General features: G+C 43.9%; 1 protein-coding gene, 1 long non-coding RNA gene and 1 pseudogene across 3 annotated transcripts; all 3 read right to left on the reverse strand.

Annotated features, from left to right (window-relative positions):
* Positions 1-254: 254 nt before the first annotated feature.
* Positions 255-2,857, reverse strand: LOC112267814 (angiopoietin-4). 2 transcript variants are annotated; one of them, XM_024445954.2, is made up of 7 exons: positions 2,701-2,857; positions 2,013-2,088; positions 1,891-1,918; positions 1,713-1,804; positions 1,382-1,499; positions 995-1,180; positions 255-790 (listed from the first exon to the last, which is right to left on the reverse strand). In XM_024445954.2, exons 2-7 carry the CDS (start codon positions 2,076-2,078, stop codon positions 489-491), a joined length of 792 nt encoding a protein of 263 aa, XP_024301722.2. In that variant the 5' UTR covers positions 2,079-2,088; positions 2,701-2,857; the 3' UTR covers positions 255-488. The 2 variants fall into 2 exon arrangements, with proteins under 2 accessions (XP_024301722.2, XP_024301721.2); XM_024445953.2 differs by having other exon boundaries at positions 2,013-2,091.
* A 796-nt stretch (positions 2,858-3,653) lies between these two features.
* On the reverse strand, positions 3,654-10,833 carry LOC112267815 (annotated as a pseudogene).
* Positions 10,834-10,903: 70 nt separating this feature from the next.
* On the reverse strand, positions 10,904-18,158 carry LOC121839369. Its single transcript, XR_006078899.1, has 2 exons — positions 17,373-18,158; positions 10,904-12,167 (listed from the first exon to the last, which is right to left on the reverse strand). It is a non-coding gene; the product is annotated as an uncharacterized LOC121839369 (long non-coding RNA).
* Positions 18,159-20,432: the final 2,274 nt, after the last annotated feature.

Here is a 20,432-nt window from a genome sequence, read left to right on the forward strand (position 1 = left end):
TGTATTTCATTTAAAAATGCATGCAATATCAACATTCTACAATATGAATTGTCAAACTGTGATGAAACTTCAGAAGTTAAATGTAGAATTGTTGCAGTGTAACAAATAACTTCAAGGTATTTTCTCTTCACTGAAAACATAAGTCATTGTAGACTTTAGAGGGTAAAAAAAGTGTAACAAATGTATATTTTCTATTTCTGTCACTTACATGTTGGCTCTGACTTATGCACCATGATATAATACAACAAAGCAAATGGGATAAACAAATAGTGTGTTTATTGCACAACAGATCCAAATAAACAGACCATTCAAGCAAAGCAATATGGCACGATATGCAGGCATCACTCCATGGAACACATAGCTGTATGTGTTCCTGTTATTTCAATGGTTTCCTTTACTCATGCCCACTAATGTGGCTCAGACCGGTGGTCATAAAGCAAAGGAGACATAGGCCTAGGAAACCATTTCAGATGTATTGAGACGTGGCCTCACACAGATTTAATCATCATGCGGCTCGCTCGGGCCGAGTATGGGGCAGGTCCTTTCCAGGTCTCCCAGTGGAGGCCGGAGGCCCAGCCGATGTGTTCGCCGGTGGGGTGCCAGTCTCCGTTCAGGCTGGCAGAGCCACAGCGACTGTACCACCACCCTCCTCCTCCCTCCGAGAAGCTGCACGTGTTCTCGGCGATGTCTCCAAAGATGCAGGGTGAGCAGCCGTCGTTGTCCTTGTCGGTTGTGCTGAAGCCAAAGCCATTCTGGTCAATGCCGGCGTATTTCCCACGGATGGCATCACCTATAGAGAGACAGGGAGGGATGCAGAGAGAGTACATCAGTTCTACTTCACTCTTGATTATATTGACTTCCAAAGTATACACCATTTATAAATATCAACCCAGAATACATATCATGTGACATATATGTGATGTGTAATGGTCCCATGCTGCCACCAAATGTGAAATAACTATAACACTGAAGTAAAAAATATGACCACCGTTACCTGCATTGCCCCTGTAGGCTCCAACGTTCAGCTTATAGGCCTCCTTCTCCGTGCCCAGACGGAAGTCACTGTACTCAGCGAAGGCAGTGCCCCCTTCAAAGTCCCATAGGTCGACCCGCATGGTCGAGCTCCGCTCCCTGCCCTTTGTTAGAGCAAACACCTTACTCAGACCCAGCCAGTGGTCCTCTAGGAAACAACAGGGTAGAGAACTGAATTGAGAAGAGAAAAACGGACAGTATAGGGAAACCTCTATAAGTTGCCTTAGAGGTAAACATTATTATAGACAAAAATTCATTTAAATTTGGCCAACATTGGCTCAGCAAAGTACACAGTTTACAGTATTAGTTGCTGGTGAAATGTGAGGTGCTCAGAGGGACCCTTCATTACTCCGTAGATTCCCAAAGCCTTGTTTGTACACTGCCCACTTCCTGTTGAAAAGAACCTCTGCCCCGGTGCGCCTTTGAAAGACTGTCCAGCCTCCGTCTGCCAGCATCTCACAATACACCTGTATACAACATCAATGTACTTTTGAATCAATAAATAGTTTTTTTGTGAACAAAAACTGTCCAAGAATGGAACTCTGTAGAACTTCAGTAACTCTGGCAAGCCTGGCGACACCAACATTCCATAGCTAAGCTTTACTGCCCCTGTGTGGCTGTGTAACCAAATGACAACAGTAGATCTAGTACCTGGCATAAATATTTAGATGTTTCCATACCTTAAAGGGGGATCTGACTCCCGCAGGCTGAATGACATACACTCCACTGGTGGCTCGAGGGGAGAGAGTTTTGATCTGTGTGCAATCTGTCCCTGAAACAAGCAAACACACATGTACATACAGTACATGAACTCTTGTCTTTCCAATGTAAGTGATTTAAAAAAAGAGGGATACTTACCTTGAACAACTAAAGTTGTTTTCTGGCCCTGTACAAAACCAGCAGATAAGTAATGGTTACTCCCAGGTTTAAAGGAATAACATGTTTCTCTGTTTATCAGTGCTGACTGACTGTATATTTACCTGAGTCTGGTCAGTGAGGCTGATGAGACAGACAACCAGTCCACAAAAAAATATCCTATTCCACATTTTGTCAAATCTTCTGAGAGGGAGAGATGAAAATGTCATTTTAGTTACTTTTTCTTCTGCTGTTTCCTTATTATCCCTGTGTGACCCAACATTGTAAAAATGCAATGTTTCCTAAATTGCGTCCTTTACAGGTCCTAAACAGAAAAGTCATGTCAAACATGGATAATATCCTTAGACCCAGATCTATCTCTTAGTAGTATTCAGTGTGTATTAGTATGATTATTGTTCCATCAGTAACCTGCCCACATCTGAAACCACACTGGTCCCCTACACAAGCACACATTTGTTGTAGGCCATTCTTGCAAGTAAATTACTTTTTCTGTCTCCTCTAAAATGTAGTGATTATATAGAAATCCAAAAACTGAGAAACAGACATTCTGAGCCAGAGCTACTGTACTTTTGTTACAAAACTCAAACATTCGGAGAGAACTTGAAACATCACCATATCCACTCCATTAATAACAAAACAGTAAACACCATACATACATGTACCCAAATAAGGGAAAAATTATAGATGATTTTTTGTTATGCTGCCGTCATTAGACATTTCACACAGGATAAATATTATAATCGCAAATTTGAAATTGCCATCGGGTGATTCACATATGTAGAAAGAACCTACCTCCGCCCGTGTATTCCTTTATGGTGTATTGTCTACGACCAGTCAATTTAGAGAGGATTTCCTATTTATAAGCCTATTTATTGACTCAAGCACCACCTACTGTACACACTGCGACTCCACGTTTCCAGTTTAGTGTTGTCAGATGCCTCCAAGTATCACAGACAGGGCTCACAGACAGGGAGTTTTCACTTATGGACCAATGGAAAGATCTAAAATGTGCAAACTCCTCCCCACCGGGGCACCGGGCCATGCAAAATAAACTTGCCCATAGTGTTGTTGCGGAAAACCACTCCCCCACACCGTGCTTGTGCTAATGTTATTGTGGGCGATCCCTGTTACTCAGAGCCCTCACTCCAAAACAAACACTCTTGACATTCCAATACTGGAATTTACAGGAAATTACGAACAGCCAGGAATACACACAGCACAGTCCAATGAACGAGAAATCAAAATAAAAGTATGGACATTCTTGTTACCAACTCCATATGTGTTTATCTCTCAAATGCCTTTAGATATATCCTATTCAAAAACAATTGCAGTGTTTCAAAAGGAATTGTTTCCTAACTACTAGCACCACCCTCTGGTCCAGGTAAGAACAACCATTGAATAGGAGAACTACAGGATTAAAATGAATAAAAACCAGGAAACACATGTAGTACTCTACTTGATTTATGTAACTAGGCTATGGCCTTAGCTCTAGGTTCACTCTACCATAGTACATGTGTTAGACTGTCTCTTGAGGGTTGGTTGTAGCAATCAGGACAGTCAAATCAAGCACTCTTATGATAACACTAAGTGAGGATAATAAAATGTGGCACATTGGCTGTGTACTGAGTACTGTTCTGTATGTACTATCAATATGAAACAAACATACAGCAATATCTACATTCTGAAAAGACGTGAAAAAGCTCATCGCAATCAAATCCAGAAGAATTTAAAGATACAGCTGGATATAAAGTAGTGATAGGTTTATTAATGTTTGCTGTTTTGACAGAGTAACATGGTACAGCAAGTTATCAATAAGCAATTCCAAACCTGCTGTACATAAAACTTTGCACACATATTTTTTTAAATGCACATCGAAGTTCAGAACAAACTCCTTTTAAAGCATTTTTTTCCCCCACTTTCAACACATCACATAATATACATGAACATAACATTGTGTGAAACCTTGCCTCTTGTATTAAGATGTATTATTAAGATATACATTTTATTTATGGATTCAAGAGATTGTGTATAGATGGTCTTCATCTTAGAACAGTGGTTAAAAACTATTTGTGGGCGTTAGTAAGATGATCAATGATTATGTTTCTGAATGTATGAGTATTTTATTATATCTCTTCAATCATGCATACACTGCATGCTGTGTGTGAAATAATCTAAATACATGCAAAACTCAAGTGTGTGAGTGCATAGACACACAGCCAGGGTGCTCCTGGTCTCTCCAACACAGACAGGTCACTGACTGATTACCTGAGTCTTCATTCACCATCAGTTTATTCTACTGATTGACATCCAGGAGCACTCTGAACTACCTCCCTTGACATTAACCCAACTGACTCAGAACAAAGAGCAGGGTTCTATCTTTGAAAAGCGGAATGGACCTAGAACAGTGCCCTGAGGAACACCATCTTTCTCCACTGTCAGTTGAGTTTTGGGGTCAGGGAGGCACTATGACGATCAGGTGACACAGATCTCTCGTGCCCACACAGGAGGCTTGCTGTCATATGGGACACAATTTTGGTTTCCATCTGTCCTCCTCTCGTCCTTCCTTCCCTCTTTGTCTTTATCCATCCCTTTCTGGTACCTCTCTCCAAATGTTTTAGGCCCACCAGGTAGTTCTGACTCAGGATAGGCACAGTAGGGGTTCTCTAGAACTTTTAGAACTCTGCGGACCTGAGAGATTGAACAAGAGTTGATTTAACATAATGAGCAATGATATACAGGGTTGGGTACTAACGGATTACATGTAACAGGGATGACGTAATTAGACCACAAAAATGAAGTAACTAATCAACCCAGATTACATTTAAAAAATAAAAATAATCGGATTACAGTTAGTCTTAACAGCTGATTACATTTTGGATTACTTCAACTAATATCAAGATGTGAGCTGCATGTGTTTGACTCAAGCACACTGAAGTAGCAGGTTTTTACATTTTAAGCAGACGGTCTTATCCAGAGTGATTTACAGGAGCATAATAGGGTGAAGTGTCTTGCTCAAGGGCACATCAGATTTTTCACCCAGTTGGCTCGTGGATTATAACCAGCGACCTTTCGATTACTAGCACAACATTCTTAACTGCTAGGCTACCTGCCATTACACAACCCAGAAGTCACCTTTCAGTGGGAATGGAAGCTTTTCCTAGCCGTTTTAATATATTTTAAATCTCAAAACGGCCAAGTTCTCTCCTTTTTTAAAACTAAAATCATCAGACCCCCACTTACTGAAAACTGAATCATCCAAAATTTCATCATGATCTTTCGGTCAAAATATTTTTTTGGGTTAGTCAACATAGCTCCATTCTGTTCATTTCCCAAGTACTGGAATGACACATGACAAATCAGCTGCTTACTCAGCTAAACTTCTAGTTTCAGTAGAAATGAGTACACTAAAATCAACCACATTCAAAGTATTTGCACAATTGATCATCCAACTCATGAAATAATCTGATTACTCCTGGATCTGTTACATCTGTCTATTGACGTCTTTATCATAGTAGACTGTTATGGGTCAGACATTCAGATGAACATTTCCTCTTTTACTGGCCATGATCTGCTTGGTGGCTGGGTGGAGTAGGCCCATTGCACAACCAAAGAATGAGTGTTGGGAATGCTTTCCTTGGAACCTGACAGTGCAGCTGACCTGTTAGCAGTGATGCCATTTCATCAAGAAGAGGCATAAGGCAGCTGAGCCAGCACTTGCCTAAAGATATCTGCAGCATAAACTGACGAGGCAGATGCTGGCTAACCAAAGAATATTTTCCAAAAGTAATCAGATTATTTTCATCCATATTGGGTGACCGTTTAGAATTTACAGCACTTTTTGGGGGCCAAAAGTATTGGAACAAATTCACTTAAATGTGTAGTATAAGTTTAGTATTTGGTCCCATATTCCTAGCAAGGAATATTCCTAGCAATGTCACTGTCCCAATACTTTTGGAGCTCACTGTATACTGTAATATAACAACAAACAGAAAGTGCAACAACAAAAATATTCACCATGTGTTGATAGCTGCAGTGTATTTAGTAGATGCAACATGTCAATTCTATACCTCTGAGAAGTCTCCATTTTCAGCAGCCTGTATTGCATTCTGGGCAATGTAGTTGCGGAGAACCACACGTGGATTGGTGCTGTCCATCACACGGATCCTCTCTTCCTCTATGGTACACACCTCCCTCGCTCCATCACACTCCTTCACCAACCGCTTCCTGGGTCATCATACACACATGGGGGGATGATGTAAACCATGATTACAACGTGAAACAGAGGAGGTTGGTGAGGGGAGGACAGCTCATAATAATTAATAGAATGGAGCAAATGTAATGGTATAAAACACATAGAAACCAGGTGTTTGATGGGTTTGAGACCATTCCATTTATGCTGTTCCAGCCATTACTATGAGCCTGTCCTCCCAATTTAAAGTGCCACCAGCCACCACTGGCGTCAAACAATACCAAGAAAGTATGGATCAATTCATATATGCTTTGGTATGCAGGAAGCATGCTATTTCTTTCATCAATAACCAAGTAAGTGGTTTTGATTGTGTAGGATCCTCGATCCGGCATCTCCTAACTAACCAACCTGTACTGACTGATCCAGCGTAGCCAATCCTCTCTCTGCTTTGCCCTCAGCTCGTCCTGATTGGTGCTCAGCAGCTCCTTCAGTCTGCCCATCTTCTCCAGCTGATGGGCCACCTCTGGTCGGTCTGCCACCAGGCCAAACATGGCTGGGTTGGTCTGGGCCATAGAGAGGACCATAGCCAGCTCACTGTGTGCATAGGGAGTCAAGAGAGGTGAAGACTGAGACTAAGGGGCTAGATTGAAAACAGCTAGGAGAATGGGCAACATAGTGCTAGTTAGCTAATTACTTGGTGATAACTATATGAATACATACACTGAGGTGCTATATCTGACATACTTACATTAGCATGTTTAGCTAATATTGCTAGCTACCTACTTAACCACAGATAATAAAAATGTATAGCAACCTTAAACAAGTCATTCTGCACTAAAACAGCTTTAACTTACAGATTGTCCTTGTATGATTTTTCTCCAAATCGCTGATTGCACATCAAGGGAACACAACAAAGGATGATATTAGGAACCACAACATCTTGCAAACATGTGATTAGGAACATTTCTGAGAACATTTGTTAGGTTAACCTACTGTATAGCCCAGTCATTTGGGGTTTGTGTGTGAATGAAAATGAGGGGATCACAGTGGATTGGTTGGTGGCAGAATTGTTGAAGTCAATTCCTTCCAAGTTAACCTCAATGCATGTTGTAGAGCATTACATGTATACATCTTGCATTTCCAATCCTGTGAACTGTGAATTAAAACAGAGTTTTTGATCACTAAAGATCATATTTAGGTTTCATGTGATGGAGGACTAGCCTCCAGGTGGGCCACACCACTGTACCCCCCCTCACCGGGGCTCCATGGTGGGCTTGTTGGCCACCTTAAGCTCCTCCAGGGAGACACACTGCTCCAGGAGGAGGTCCACCACCGGGCCCCCTGTGGCCCCCTTCCCCTCCCCCACCACAGGGCAGGACACGCCACTCAGCAAGCGGAAGGTGTTGGTGAAGTCTGCTCCTGTGAGAGTGAAAGAGAGAGGGGGGACTTTAAATGTTTGGTTGCTGGTTCAAATAACTTGTTGTGCAGATTTAGTCCTCTCTGTTCATACAGGTACATTATGCCTGTTTTCTGCACAGTTTGTCCCATCCCTCTCCCCATACCGGTGTTGTGCATGAGCTGGAGCAGCTCAGAGACAAGCTCCTGGTCCTCTGGTTCCTTCCGCCTCAGTAGGCCCAGCTTCCTCCTCATGTTGGCCAGGTAGAGGGTCTCATAGAGGGGCATGAACTCATCAAGGATGGCCCCTGCCTGGGATGCATGGAGCTCAGAGCCCAGGGCCTCAGCCAGACGAGCCAGGTTCCAACGGCACACGGACGGCTGGGCTTGGTATGAGTAGCGCCCCCTCCGGTCCGAGGCGTTGCACACAAACTCTGGGTCGAATCTGGAAGATGGGAAGAGATATGGAGTGTTTACCAATAAGCCCTTATGATTAATCGATTATGTACCGTATATAACTGCACAAATTGCATTTTGTTAGCAAAAATATACAACAAATTTTAACTCTGTTCTTTCTACCTAATAATACTGTATATTCAGATTTCCTATAAGTTATTTTGTGAGTTATGCACAGCAAGCGTGATACAAGTATCGATTTCCTGAATTAATATGTTTTGATGTCAATAGGATCTTGAAGTTCCTGTTGAAAGGGGAAGTGAGGCAGATGTACCTGTCTATGAAGCCAAAGGGGCCGTAATCCACAGTAAGTCCCAATATGCTCATGTTGTCTGTGTTGAGGACACCATGACAGAAGCCAACACATTGCCACTGGGCCACCAGACGAGCCGTCCGCACTGTCACCTGGGAACACAAGGGGGCGCCACAGAGCAGGTCTACAAATTAATGTAATTTTGTCAGTGTGTACTTAAGGTGAAATGTATTCACCCTGTATAGTTTATGTACAGCGCTAGAGAATAATTTTAGAATATTAGCAATGTCCATCTGGTACCGTTGTTCATATTGATAATAAGTAACAATCTCATATTTATCATAAGAGTAGAAATACAAAGGGTAGTACAGTTGTCGTATAGTGCTACAGGCACTTCACGTTGAAACTGAAGTTTCAGTGTAGGCTATACCTCTTTGAAAAATGCTGTGTTCCTCTCTTTGCGGTTGCCGTGGCATCGTTGGATGTCAGGGTAAAAGGTGTCGATGACGTAGTCCACTAGCTGAGCCCGAATGTCGTGGCGCCCTGGACTGGGACCCTGTCGGCCTGAAAACTCATCCCGAGACTGAAAGATCTCAAAGGACCCGAACCTGCACAAGCAAGTCAGCATTCAGTACCAAAAGCAGAGTTCATGGCTAGTCAGCTAGTCAGTCAGCTAGTCAGTCAGTCAGCTAGTCAGCTAGTCAGCCAGCTGGTCACCTACATCCCGATGCTGTTAAATGAATGATTTTCCTTGTTTTCTTTCACCTATGACCCTGGTACCCCACATACAGTAAGAAAGCCATCACAGTAATATAATATGGCCAAATCATCATATTCAATGGATTACTCTCTCTACCACTGAGAACTTGACAAGGGAGAGAAATATTGTATAAATCCATCCATTCACCTTCCTACTGTGGTCATCTTGAAGGAAAGGAGACAAGGAATGGAGGCCATTTATACATATATTGTAAGTGAGAGGAAGAGGGGAACCACCAATAACCGTTCACCTGATGAAGGAGGGGGCGATGCGTAGGACCACTGAACACCTCTCCGGGCGGCGCCGGCCATTGTTGAGGGGGTCTCTGTTGACATAGAGGTCCGATGTAACCAGAGACGCGGCACGGGTGGTGGGGATGCCCAGAGCGGCCATGGCCTCGCTGCACAGGAACTCCCGGATGCTGGAACGAAGGACCTTCCGTCCGTCTGACTCTCTGGTAGGAAGAGAGAAGAGGAGAGAGGAGGAGAGAAGAGGAGAGGAGTACAACCATTACATGGATTAGGAATAATAATAAGGATACGATTATAAATGGTCCTCTTGCCGGTAATAGTACTACCAACTGTACTGACCAACTTTTGTTTGAAATTAGTTATTTTTACAGTTTCGTGAGGCCTATTTTTACAGAGTAGTTCAGCCTACATGTAACGATGTAAAGGAATTGTGATTCTACGCCACTACATGTACATGATAGCTGTGAAACAAAGGTCAAGTGTGACCAAAAGGTGTGTTGGTCCCAGAATCAATTATGAGTGATAGCTATCTGAAATTCACAAGAGTTTTATTCTTTGAGCACAAGTTTTGTGTGCATTCAAATTGGTACAAATCAAATAGAAGTAGACCTACTCAAGCAGTAGTACCAATCACTAGGTGGGCCTGACACAATTCAGATGCCTGTGCATTGTTTAGCAATGCAGAAGGTGTTGAAGAAGTTGATCTCTTAAGCAGCTCTGTAGCTGTTGTGTAATTGTATCACATGGCTCTAATCTAGACATGGAAGACTTGGCTGGGATGCCAGATCCATTGAGTCAGCAAATGCCTATTGTGTGCCTGTGCATGGACGAACATTCTGGAACATACCCCTACATTCCAAAGGGCGTGTTTACAGACTTCCAAAAGTATGTCCTAGTTAGCCTACTGCTAAATACGAGCATATATGTACACAGGTCTAGTGAATTACTAACAAAGAGTGCAAAGGGAAGAGTACATACAACGAACATTAACCTCCTAAAATTAAGCATAGAGCCTAGGCTGTAAATCATACTACTGTTAAAGTTTGTGAAGTAGGCCTATCGTAGGCTAATTGTCAGTTGTGATAGGTTTATACAAAAACGCGGACCTTCTTTGAAAACCTATTAGGCCTAGGCAGCTAGACTATTCAAAACGTAGGTCAAAAATAAAAGCTGTTACCTGGAGTAAGGTGTGACACCTGCACCCTTCACCTGTATTTCCCATCGCCCACATGGGTTGTCACGCTGCATGGAACCGAGTTGGTCTGCAGGTGCTTCCACCTCCCCAAGGTAACACACCGCCCCATCACCCAGCTGTCCAGCAAATAGTCCAAACTGATGACCGCAGTAACAGTGCGCAGCCGGCTCCGAGCCCGGTAAAACTTTAGAACCGCTCAAATATTCTGGACCAAGCAAGTCGTGAAATATTTCCTTATCATCTAGCCCAAGCAGAGCGAGTGCTGGTCCGGATACTGCCACGAAAGTGGGGTTGACAAGAGGTTGTGGCTGGACGCGGGAGAAGCATGCTCCGCTCACCGTTCGTGACCCTGGTTCTTCGGAGGAGTCAAGTGGAAGTTTTTTCAGCGCGACATTGTTGAAAGGTAGACGCTCGAGAGATGAGGATGGAGAGTGTTATGATTGGTGTTTATATATTGGAGAGTTGAGACCAAATCACGGACGCTGGACAGAGTGGATTTCAGTTGTAACAAAAGGCAGTTTTAATGAGTCAAAGATATCTTGTCCCGCAGTTATACGTGCACGGATCTAGTTCATATAACTCGGCAAGGAGTCAGGTGAAAAAGAGGCCTTATACAAAGGTTACATTCATTTTTATACATAGAATAAAGTAGGTAGAGTCTTGTCGTTTTTGTCTTCTGATTGGTCCCAAAAAGTTGGAGGCGGACCTGCTCTAATCCAGAGCATGAGCCCCATTGGTACAGAACAGAGTCTTGTTCTCTGAGCCCCCGACCAGTAGAGGGGGGAGATGTGTTTATACTAGGAGATGTTTGTGTCAGGGGTTCGTGAGGTAGAGGGGCAGTTTTTATGGCTGGGTGCATGTGTTCATGCAATGGAATGTCTTTGTTTCCTGGGGTCGGGAGACAACCAAGCTGAGGGGATGGTTTTAGGGGGGTAGTTTTATTGCTGGCTGTGTGAGCTAGTTCCTGCTTTAGCAAGGGTACGTAAGATGACTTGAGTCAGGCGGTTTAGCTTAGCGCTGTATACTATATGAGTTATGTGTATGAATATTTATATAACAAATCCCCCTCTTCACGTCTATTAGACGTGAAAACTATAGTGCAATGGTGGTGGTTGCATTCGTGGGTATACATAAGGTGGTGCCTCTAACCTTGTCTGGTGTGCATGGTGGGTCTGTAGGTGTAGTGCTACGTTTGGTGCGTGTGAGATTGAAGGGAGTGGTGCTAGGAATGTTATCAGGGATATGGGTTGGGGTGAGAAGGGTTGATGCTTTAGTATGTGTTTGTTGTTCTATTAACCATGTGAGAGTGCCTAAGGACACCCCAAAGATCAGTAGGAATATCACAAACAAAGGGCCAGATATCCCCAGCCTCACCCAGGGAGGGAGAAATGTCCCTCTAACTGGGCGAGGTTCCTTTTTCAGGGGAGGCGGAGTTTGATGCCGCATCACCTGAGGAAGGAGTGTCTTCATTTGGAATCGAATTTAGGCCGCTCAAATCAGCTCTGACTTCGGTCAGTGTTTTGGAAGGAGTTGGGGCTAGGGTGCAATGTGTAAGGTGGTGCCAAGGTGCGCCTAATTTACCTTTGACCTGGACTGAGTGTGAAGTAACCTCCTTCACTTCGTACGGTCCAGTCCACCTGGGTTCCAGCCACTTTCTCGTGTGGACTTTAACCCTACCCAGTCACCAACCTTTACCTTCAGTGGTGGCGTGTCCCCCGGCAGCTCCCCTTCCTGGACCTTGTGAACCTGGGTAGAGAGTGCTGCAGAGAGAACCGTCAGTTTTTTCACATAATCAGACATTACACTTTGTTGTACATCAAGGGCGGGCATATGACCTCCCTCCCTTGGTGGACCAGGCATGACTCTTCCAGACACTTTTGCTATCTTAGCTTTCAAAATCTGATTTAGCGTTCCAACAGACCTTGGGACCGGGGGGTGGTACACAGAACCAAATCTGTGTGTTATGCCAAATCTTTCTTCCACCTGTCTCAGGTGTTTGTTATTGAAATGTGAGCCATTTGTCAAATTTGATTTTTTTCTTTGGATGCCATACCTGGGTATTAGTTTGGTTTGTTAGCCATTTAATGACTGACTCGGCATCCTTCCTTGCTGTTGGTATTGCCTCTACCCATTTGGAGAACCTATCTATCATAACTAGGAGATAGTGTTTATCTTTAGAATACATTGTCGGGGCCCATGTCGGTGTAATCTATACTAATGTCCTGAAAACATGCATTAGGTACTGGGTATTAGCCCCTCGGTGTGTTTGATATGATTTCTTTGGGTTGTGGCTGCCACCTATGTTGCATTTGTCACAAAATAAGTCAGTCATACCTAATCATATGAGGGTGCCACCAGATGTGCGAGACCTTTTGAAGGGTCTTTAGTTTGCCTTTGTGTGTGGGGCCATGTGCTTCTCGTAAAAGTTCTGGGTCCATCAATGTGGACTGCTCCATGGGCATAGGCTGAGTCTGTATAGTTATTCACAGTCTTTCCTTTTCCTCTGATGAGGGCCTGCGTCAATCCGATGATTTCAGCTAATTGAGCAGGTACTGGTTGAGGGATGATGCTTGATTGCAGGGTGACATCACGAGGTGAGCTGTTTTTTCAATAGCTTTTGCTACTGCAGCAACGTATCTGGAGCATGTTGTCTGTCCTACCTCAATGTGGTCAAGTTTGGAAGAGTAGTACATCAAGACCCTTCTCTCCCCCTCTTGTTTCTGGAATAGGACGGATGAGGTGAATCCTTCCTTTTCAGAAACATCCAAATGGAACTTGTTCTTGTAGTCAGGTGCAGTCAGAGCTCCTGCCGCTGATATCTCTGTTTTCAGGAGTGCTATGGCTGTTGATGCTCCAGCCGTCCAGGCCAGGGGTGCATGGAGGTTCCTTGGTCGTAGGATGACCAGTGCTGCCACCCCCTCTGGGCCTCACACAATAGTACAACACCTGATAGGTGGGGTGAGGTGCATCATGTCTTCGTCCCAGTCTGCAGTGTAGGGGCAGCCATCAGTGCCTCAGCTTGGGGAGTCTTGTATGGGTGCAGAGTGTAGATGTGAGGGGTGGTAGGCCCTGTGGGTAGGCATTTTAGCCAGTATACTTCTTAGGTTTCAGACAGCGTGGGCGTCGGCTGGAGTGGCATCATCATAATTCTTGCTGGGCGATCAGGTGTTGGTGGATACTTCCACTCCACTTTCAGTAGTATTTGAGGGAACTTGATAGTAGAATAGGTGCATCCTGTATCTACCAGGAACTGATGGGGGACACCCTCAACTTCACACATCATAGTTGGTTCAGTGTGCTGTTGAAAATGTTGTCTCCCTTCTCCTGCTGTGGGTGGTGGGCATCTTTATGGCCAGGGCATGGTGTTCCCTGCCATTCCCTGGAACTGCGGTTGGTTGTATCCTCCCTGCTGCTGTTGCATGTGCGTAGGTCCGGGGTGGTTGTATGCAGGTGCTGACTGCTGTGGGGAACTGGGTCCTGGTTGATGGTGTTGCAGAGGTGGGTTTCCCCCACTTCCCCTTCCTCTCCATTGCTGTTGCTGCGGGGAGAGTGGTTTCCTGCAATCTCTGGCAAAGTGACCGGGAATTCCGCAGTTATAACACTGGTAGTTTCCCCCTCTGTGTTGTCCAGTGTAGGGACCCCGTTGAGCCCATACTGGCTGTTGTTGTTGCAGGATATACTGCTGTGGGGGAGGGTATTGGGGTGGTTGGGCCCCCCTAGTGGCAGTGAGTGAGGCTGCCTGCTGTTGGATCATCTGAGAGACAGTCTGGGCCACTATTTGGGAGATGTCTGTTTTGGTGCCTGACTCCTTCGTTTCTTCCGCCACCATCTGTTTCTTAGGTTTTTCTCCTTGTTGTGCTTCCTTCAATTGGAGTTTCAGGAGTTGTACCTGGAGGGACTGCACCTGGCTCTCAGCACCCCCTCTTTCCTTGTTGTGTTGGGATACATGGTGGTGCACATGCGTATTGAATTGGGTCAGAGGAAGTGCAATCAACCCCACTGTTCCTCTGAGTTTGGTTTTAACATCTCCAGGACACCCGTTCACCACCATTTCCTTCCACATGCTGAGTGTGGTATCAGTGTGATCGAATGGTTCTTCGTGGACCGATCTCCATGTGGTCTTAGCCCTGTCCAGGTATGCTGCAGGTTGCTCACCTGGGTTGATTGTAAAGGAGGATAAGGTGGCATGGTTTCTTTCTGTAGGGTATGCTCTCCGTAGAACTTCCCATAATCTGGTACGGAAGTGGTCTATGGGCAGTGTTGGGGCCCGCCATCCAAGGTCAGCTGCTGTCATGAGGGCCTCCATGGTTCCGTGGTCGGTGGCTCTTGCTAGAAGTGCTTTCATGTCTCCTAGGCAGAGTTGCAGGCCTGAAGTAAGTGTCTGCAGTTGAAGTAGCCACGCTGAAGCTCCTCCATGTAGGCTAGGCATCTGTTCCATCAGTGTTGTTAAATCAGTCATTTTCCAGGGCTGGTACTCCAAAGTGTGTGCATCACCTGGTGTCGGTCGCAGGGGGTACTGTCCTGCCATCTCCTGCTCTCGCTCTCTTCTATCAGCGATTCTGGAGGACCGACGGAGTGTTTCGGACCCTATTGACTCAGTGACTTCGGTTACTGTTCCTCTCATTATGCCTTCTGCACAGTATGCTCCCTCTCTGTTGTTATCTTGGTTAGCTATAAGCTCCCTGAGTTCCTTAGCTCGAGCTATTGATGATTTCAGCAGGTCCTGCATCTTAGTCACGTTTGGAGCTCCCATCGGAGCTGGGGTGAGCACCATGTCAATTTCTTCTTCGTTTTCGATATCCATGTTCTGATGACAGTCCTCCCTATCCGTCTGATAGAAGTGGTTTGAATCTAATCTTGTTTGTAGGTGTCCTCTGGTTTCAGAGGTGAGCGAGTTCACAGAGGAGCATTGCGGCCTCCGTTCCTGGGGGAGGCCTCCTGCGCCTGGAGTCCCAGTTTCGAGCTGTTCACATACAATATGGCCACCCGTTATCCCCAGTGTCATTTCCCCTTTTAACTCCCCTTGGTCTATTCTCAGAACTGGAGCCTGTATTGTGGGAGGTGCCCTGGGCAGGAATGGGTTGTGTGACGGGCTCCGGTGATTTTGTCCCTTTGAGTATGGCGGGGGCTGAACTGCCTCCGTTGTCAATTGTGGATATAGTGAGGGAGAAACGGCCTCAGGGGGAGCCGTGGGCAAGTTCTCAGGCGGAGCTTTAACATCCCCCGACGACGCAGAAGCCACGCACATCATATCTGGTTTGTTTTTGGGCTGCATCCTCCTACACACTTCTATAGCCCATGTTCCTACATTCAATTCTGCTTCTGCCAGCTTTCTCTCTCTCCTGCCTACTTTTTTGAACATGTGTATCTTGTTTCTCTCCGTCTCACTCGCTTTTGCATGCTCTACTGCGTCCTCTAGTTCTTTTTGCATATCTTGGAGTTTCCCCCATGTAGGGGGTCCTCCGCTAAAGTAACCTGCTTGTGTCCATTTTAGCATTAATCCTTTCCACACTTTCTCCACTTTCCGATACTGTTCTTTACCTCCCGCTCTGTCAATCATACTCTGATCTAAATATTCATTGAATTTGAGTTTTGGGCGTGGTGGCTGCAGACATTTGATCTAATTCGTCAGATAATGTGTATAATGCGTTATCTAGGTTTTAGTCAGTTCTTTGTGTGGTTTATTTCTATCTTTGTATACTCAGCCCGTCTCTGTTCGATATCTGGGATGTACTGTAGTGCTAGCTCAGAGTTCTCTCGCCCCCACCCTCGCACAGAAAGATCTTATCAGTAATGTGGTTTCAGTTACGTGTGTGCCTCTCCGGCATGTAATTCGAATCTGTTCAGCGATTTGTTTAGGTATTTTCTTAGAAATGATTGAGCAATCCCCTCTTGGGACAATATGTTTAGCAAATTCAAGCGGTTCTATACCATTTGTCAGAATTATTCTAGTACGTTAGGAAATAGAAAAATAGAAGAATTTAAAAAACATTTTTTTTTTTTGCGAATCATTTAAATACTTTCTGTAAATAATTCAGTAACTTCCTTTCTGAACTTTTATCAGTAAATTCAAGCGATTCTATAACAATTGTCAGAACAATTTTAAACTTTAGGCAATATCAACAGCAATGAAAAAAGCGAAAATCAGTGTTCGAGGCCACCGGCTGTCAATCAAGGTTGAACGGCGATTTGGCTACTAAAGTAGCTTTGTCTATCAGCACGTGTGCATAATAGTCCAGGTACGTATCTCAAACATTTCTCTCAATTTAATTTCCCCGGTCTCAAAATCATGGAACGTCAACTCTGGTTATATCATGTTATTGTTTGATGTGCAATGGTCACATCATTCCCGATCTCTGTCTAGTGGAACGCCAAGCTTACATATCCTATATCTACTCGACTACACCTCTTACATAACCTGTTAAATAGTAGACAGCTTTTTTATAGGGCATTTTTCATGCAGATTCATTCAATCCAACCACACCTCAACAAGACCTATTCGTTATCAATAGGACATTTTACATGCAGATTCGGTTCATCTATCACCACATTCATTCGTATGAAATTCTCATTGAATTTCCAACATCCATAATCGTGTCCTTTACATGTTAAAACACAGCCTCTATTTAACGTCACCTCTATACACAACCTAATATATATATAATTAGGACAGTTTTCTATGCAGATTTCGGAACAAATAGGGTCCCGAAGGAAATTAACACATTGGTCAATCACAATTCACACATTCCTATTAAAATAACTCAGTATAGGCCAATTATTAAAAATTAAAAAATCATTTTTTTAAAATTTTTTTTACAAAACAAGATATCTTTAATCAATGCCTTAGGTTCTTATGTAAAAAATAATTTGGCAACGATTCATACTCACGCCCAGTACTTTCTGATCAAAATTTGGTTTTGGCTATAATACAATATGCAGATTTCGATTTAACAGGCTTTGCGTACCTCATTTAGTAGAGCGCTCTGATCAGATTTCCTGAGGCAAGATGAATGGCTGATTTTCTCCTGGTTCGGTCACTCTTCCGTCTGATTCGAACCGGATGATTTGTCTCGCCTCTCACACCAATTTATCATAGATCGAATTTAGGAAATGCCATCCTCTTGCTACCATGTTATGATTGGTGTTTATATATTGGAGAGTTGAGACCAAATCACGGACGCTGGACAGAGTGGATTTCAGTTGTAACAAAAGGCAGTTTTAATGAGTCAAAGATATCTTGTCCCGCAGTTATACGTGCACGGATCTAGTTCATATAACTCGGCAAGGAGTCAGGTGAAAAAGAGGCCTTATACAAAGGTTACATTCATTTTTATACATAGAATAAAGTAGGTAGAGTCTTGTCGTTTTTTGTCTTCTGATTGGTCCCAAAAAGTTGGAGGCGGACCTGCTCTAATCCAGAGCATGAGCCCCATTGGTACAGAACAGAGTCTTGTTCTCTGAGCCCCCGACCAGTAGAGGGGGGAGATGTGTTTATACTAGGAGATGTTTGTGTCAGGGGTTCGTGAGGTAGAGGGGCAGTTTTTATGGCTGGGTGCATGTGTTCATGCAATGGAATGTCTTTGTTTCCTGGGGTCGGGAGACAACCAAGCTGAGGGGATGGTTTTAGGGGGGTAGTTTTATTGCTGGCTGTGTGAGCTAGTTCCTGCTTTAGCAAGGGTACGTAAGATGACTTGAGTCAGGCGGTTTAGCTTAGCGCTGTATACTATATGAGTTATGTGTATGAATATTTATATAACTTCCTTGTGCAGGAGATCTTATCACCCCTGTCTTGGTTTGAAATGAGATGTCATACAGGTACCCATAATTCAACACTGTGACTGTGTCTGGCCAGAGAGGCCCAGGCAGAATCGACCATTCCCGATGCAGAAGATTTAATACTTCGGTTCAGTTCCAGCGCTGGTCCTGGTCATAAAATAAACCCAGCTAGCATCCAAGGCTTTTAAAATGCAGATGGAAGCGCTGTGCCTGCCAATCTGAGAAGCTGGTGATACATTTGGCAGTTTATATCTTAAAAGAGGAAGCACTGGGGAAGGAATCCCTGGATTAGTTTTTGGGCAAAATAGTGGAATATGAGAGACTAGTCAAGGACCATATCACCTCCACCCTACCTGACACCCTAGACCCATTCCAATTTGCTTACCGCCCTAATAGGTTCACAGACGACGCAACCACACTTCCCTAACCCATCTGGACAAGAGGAATACCTATGTGAGAATGCTGTTCATCGACGACAGCTCAGCATTTAACACCATAGTACCTTCCAAACTCATCAAGCTCGAGACCCTGGGTCTCGGCCCCGCCCTGTGCAACTGGGTACTGGACTTCCTGATGGGCCGCCCCCAGGTGGTGAGGGTAGGTAATAGAGGTCGACCGATTATGATTTTTCGACGCCGATGCCGATTTATTGGAGGACCAAAAAAGCCGATAGCGATTAATCAGCCAATTTTTTAAAATGTATTTTATTTTATTTGTAATAATGACAATTACAACAATACTGAATGAACACTTATTTTAACTTAATATAATACATCAATAAAAATCCATTTAGCCTCAAATAAATAATGAAACATGTTCAATTTGGTTCAAATAATGCAAAAACAAAGTGTTGGAGAAGTAAAAGTGCAATATGTGCCATGTAAAAAAGCTAACGTTTGAGTTCCTTGCTCAGAACAAGAGAACATATGAAAGCTGGTGGCTCCTTTTAACATGAGTCTTCAATATTCCAAGGTAAGAGGTTTTAGGTTGTAGTTAATATAGTATTTATAGGACTATTTCTCTCTATACCATTTGTATTTCATATACCTTTGACTATTGGATGTTCTTATAGGCACTTTAGTATTGCCAGTGTAACAGTATAGCTTCCGTCCCTCTCCTCGCCCCTACCTGGGCTCGAAACCAGGAACACATCGACAACAGCCACATTCGAAGCAGCGTTACCCATCGCTCCACAAAAGCCGCGGACCTAGCAGAGCAGGGGGAATAACTACTCCAAGTCTCAGAGCGAGTGACGTTTGAAATGCTATTAGCGCGCACCCCGCTAACTAGCTCGCCATTTCACATCGGTTAAACCAGCCATTAGGCTGATAGGCTTGAAGTCATAAACAGAGCTGTGCTTGCAAAGAGCTGCTGGCAAAAGTGCTGTTTGAATGAATGCTTACAAGCCTGCTGCTGCCTACCATCGCTCAGTCAGACTGCTCTATCAAATATCAAATCATAGACTTAATTATAACATAATAACACACAGAAATACAAGCCTTTGGTCATTAATATAGTCGAATCCGGAAACTATAATTTCGAAAACAAAACGTTTATTATTTCAGTGAAATACGGAACCGTTCGGTATTTTATCTAACAGGTGGCATCTTAAGTCTAAATATTCTTGTTACATTGTACAACCTTCAATGTTATGTCATAATTACGTACAATTCTGGCAAATTAGTTCGCAATGAGCCAGGCTGCCCAAACTGTTGCATATACCCTGACTGTGTGCAATGAACGCAAGAGAAGTGACACAATTTCACCTGGTTAATATTGCTTGCTAACCTGGATTTCTTTAAATATGCAGGTTTAAAAATATATACTTCTGTGTATTGATTTTAAAAAAGGCATTGGTGTTTATGGTTAGGTACAGTCGTGCAACGATTGTGCTTTTTTCGCAAATGCGCTTTTGTTAAATCATCCCCCAGCGTTGCATCGATTATATGCAACACAGGACACGCTAGATAAACTAGAAATATCATCAACCATGTGTAGTTAACTAGTGATTATGATTGATTGATTGTTTTTTATAAGATAAGTTTAATGCTAGCTAGCAACTTACCGTGGCTTCTACTGCATTCACGTAACAGGCAGGCTCCTCGTGGAGTGCAATGAGAGGCAGGTGGTTAGAGCGTTGGACTAGTTAACCGTAAGGTTGCGAGATTGAATCCCAGAGCTGACAAGGTAAAAATCTGTCGTTCTGACCTTGAACAAGGCAGTTAACCCACAGTTCCTAGGCCGTCATT

Source organism: Oncorhynchus tshawytscha, linkage group LG15, assembly GCF_018296145.1.
Source record: "Oncorhynchus tshawytscha isolate Ot180627B linkage group LG15, Otsh_v2.0, whole genome shotgun sequence".
Taxonomy (NCBI): domain Eukaryota; kingdom Metazoa; phylum Chordata; class Actinopteri; order Salmoniformes; family Salmonidae; genus Oncorhynchus; species Oncorhynchus tshawytscha.

Coding starts and splice junctions, on each gene's coding strand:
- LOC112267814 (XM_024445954.2), bottom strand. CDS start 2,078: ATGTGGAATAGGATATTTTTTTGTGGACTGGTTGTCTGTCTCATCAGC. Junction 1,919..2,012: donor GCCTCACTGACCAGACTCAG/GTAAATATACAG, acceptor GGTTTTGTACAG/GGCCAGAAAACAACTTTAGT. Junction 791..994: donor AGCCTACAGGGGCAATGCAG/GTAACGGTGGTC, acceptor GTCTCTCTATAG/GTGATGCCATCCGTGGGAAA.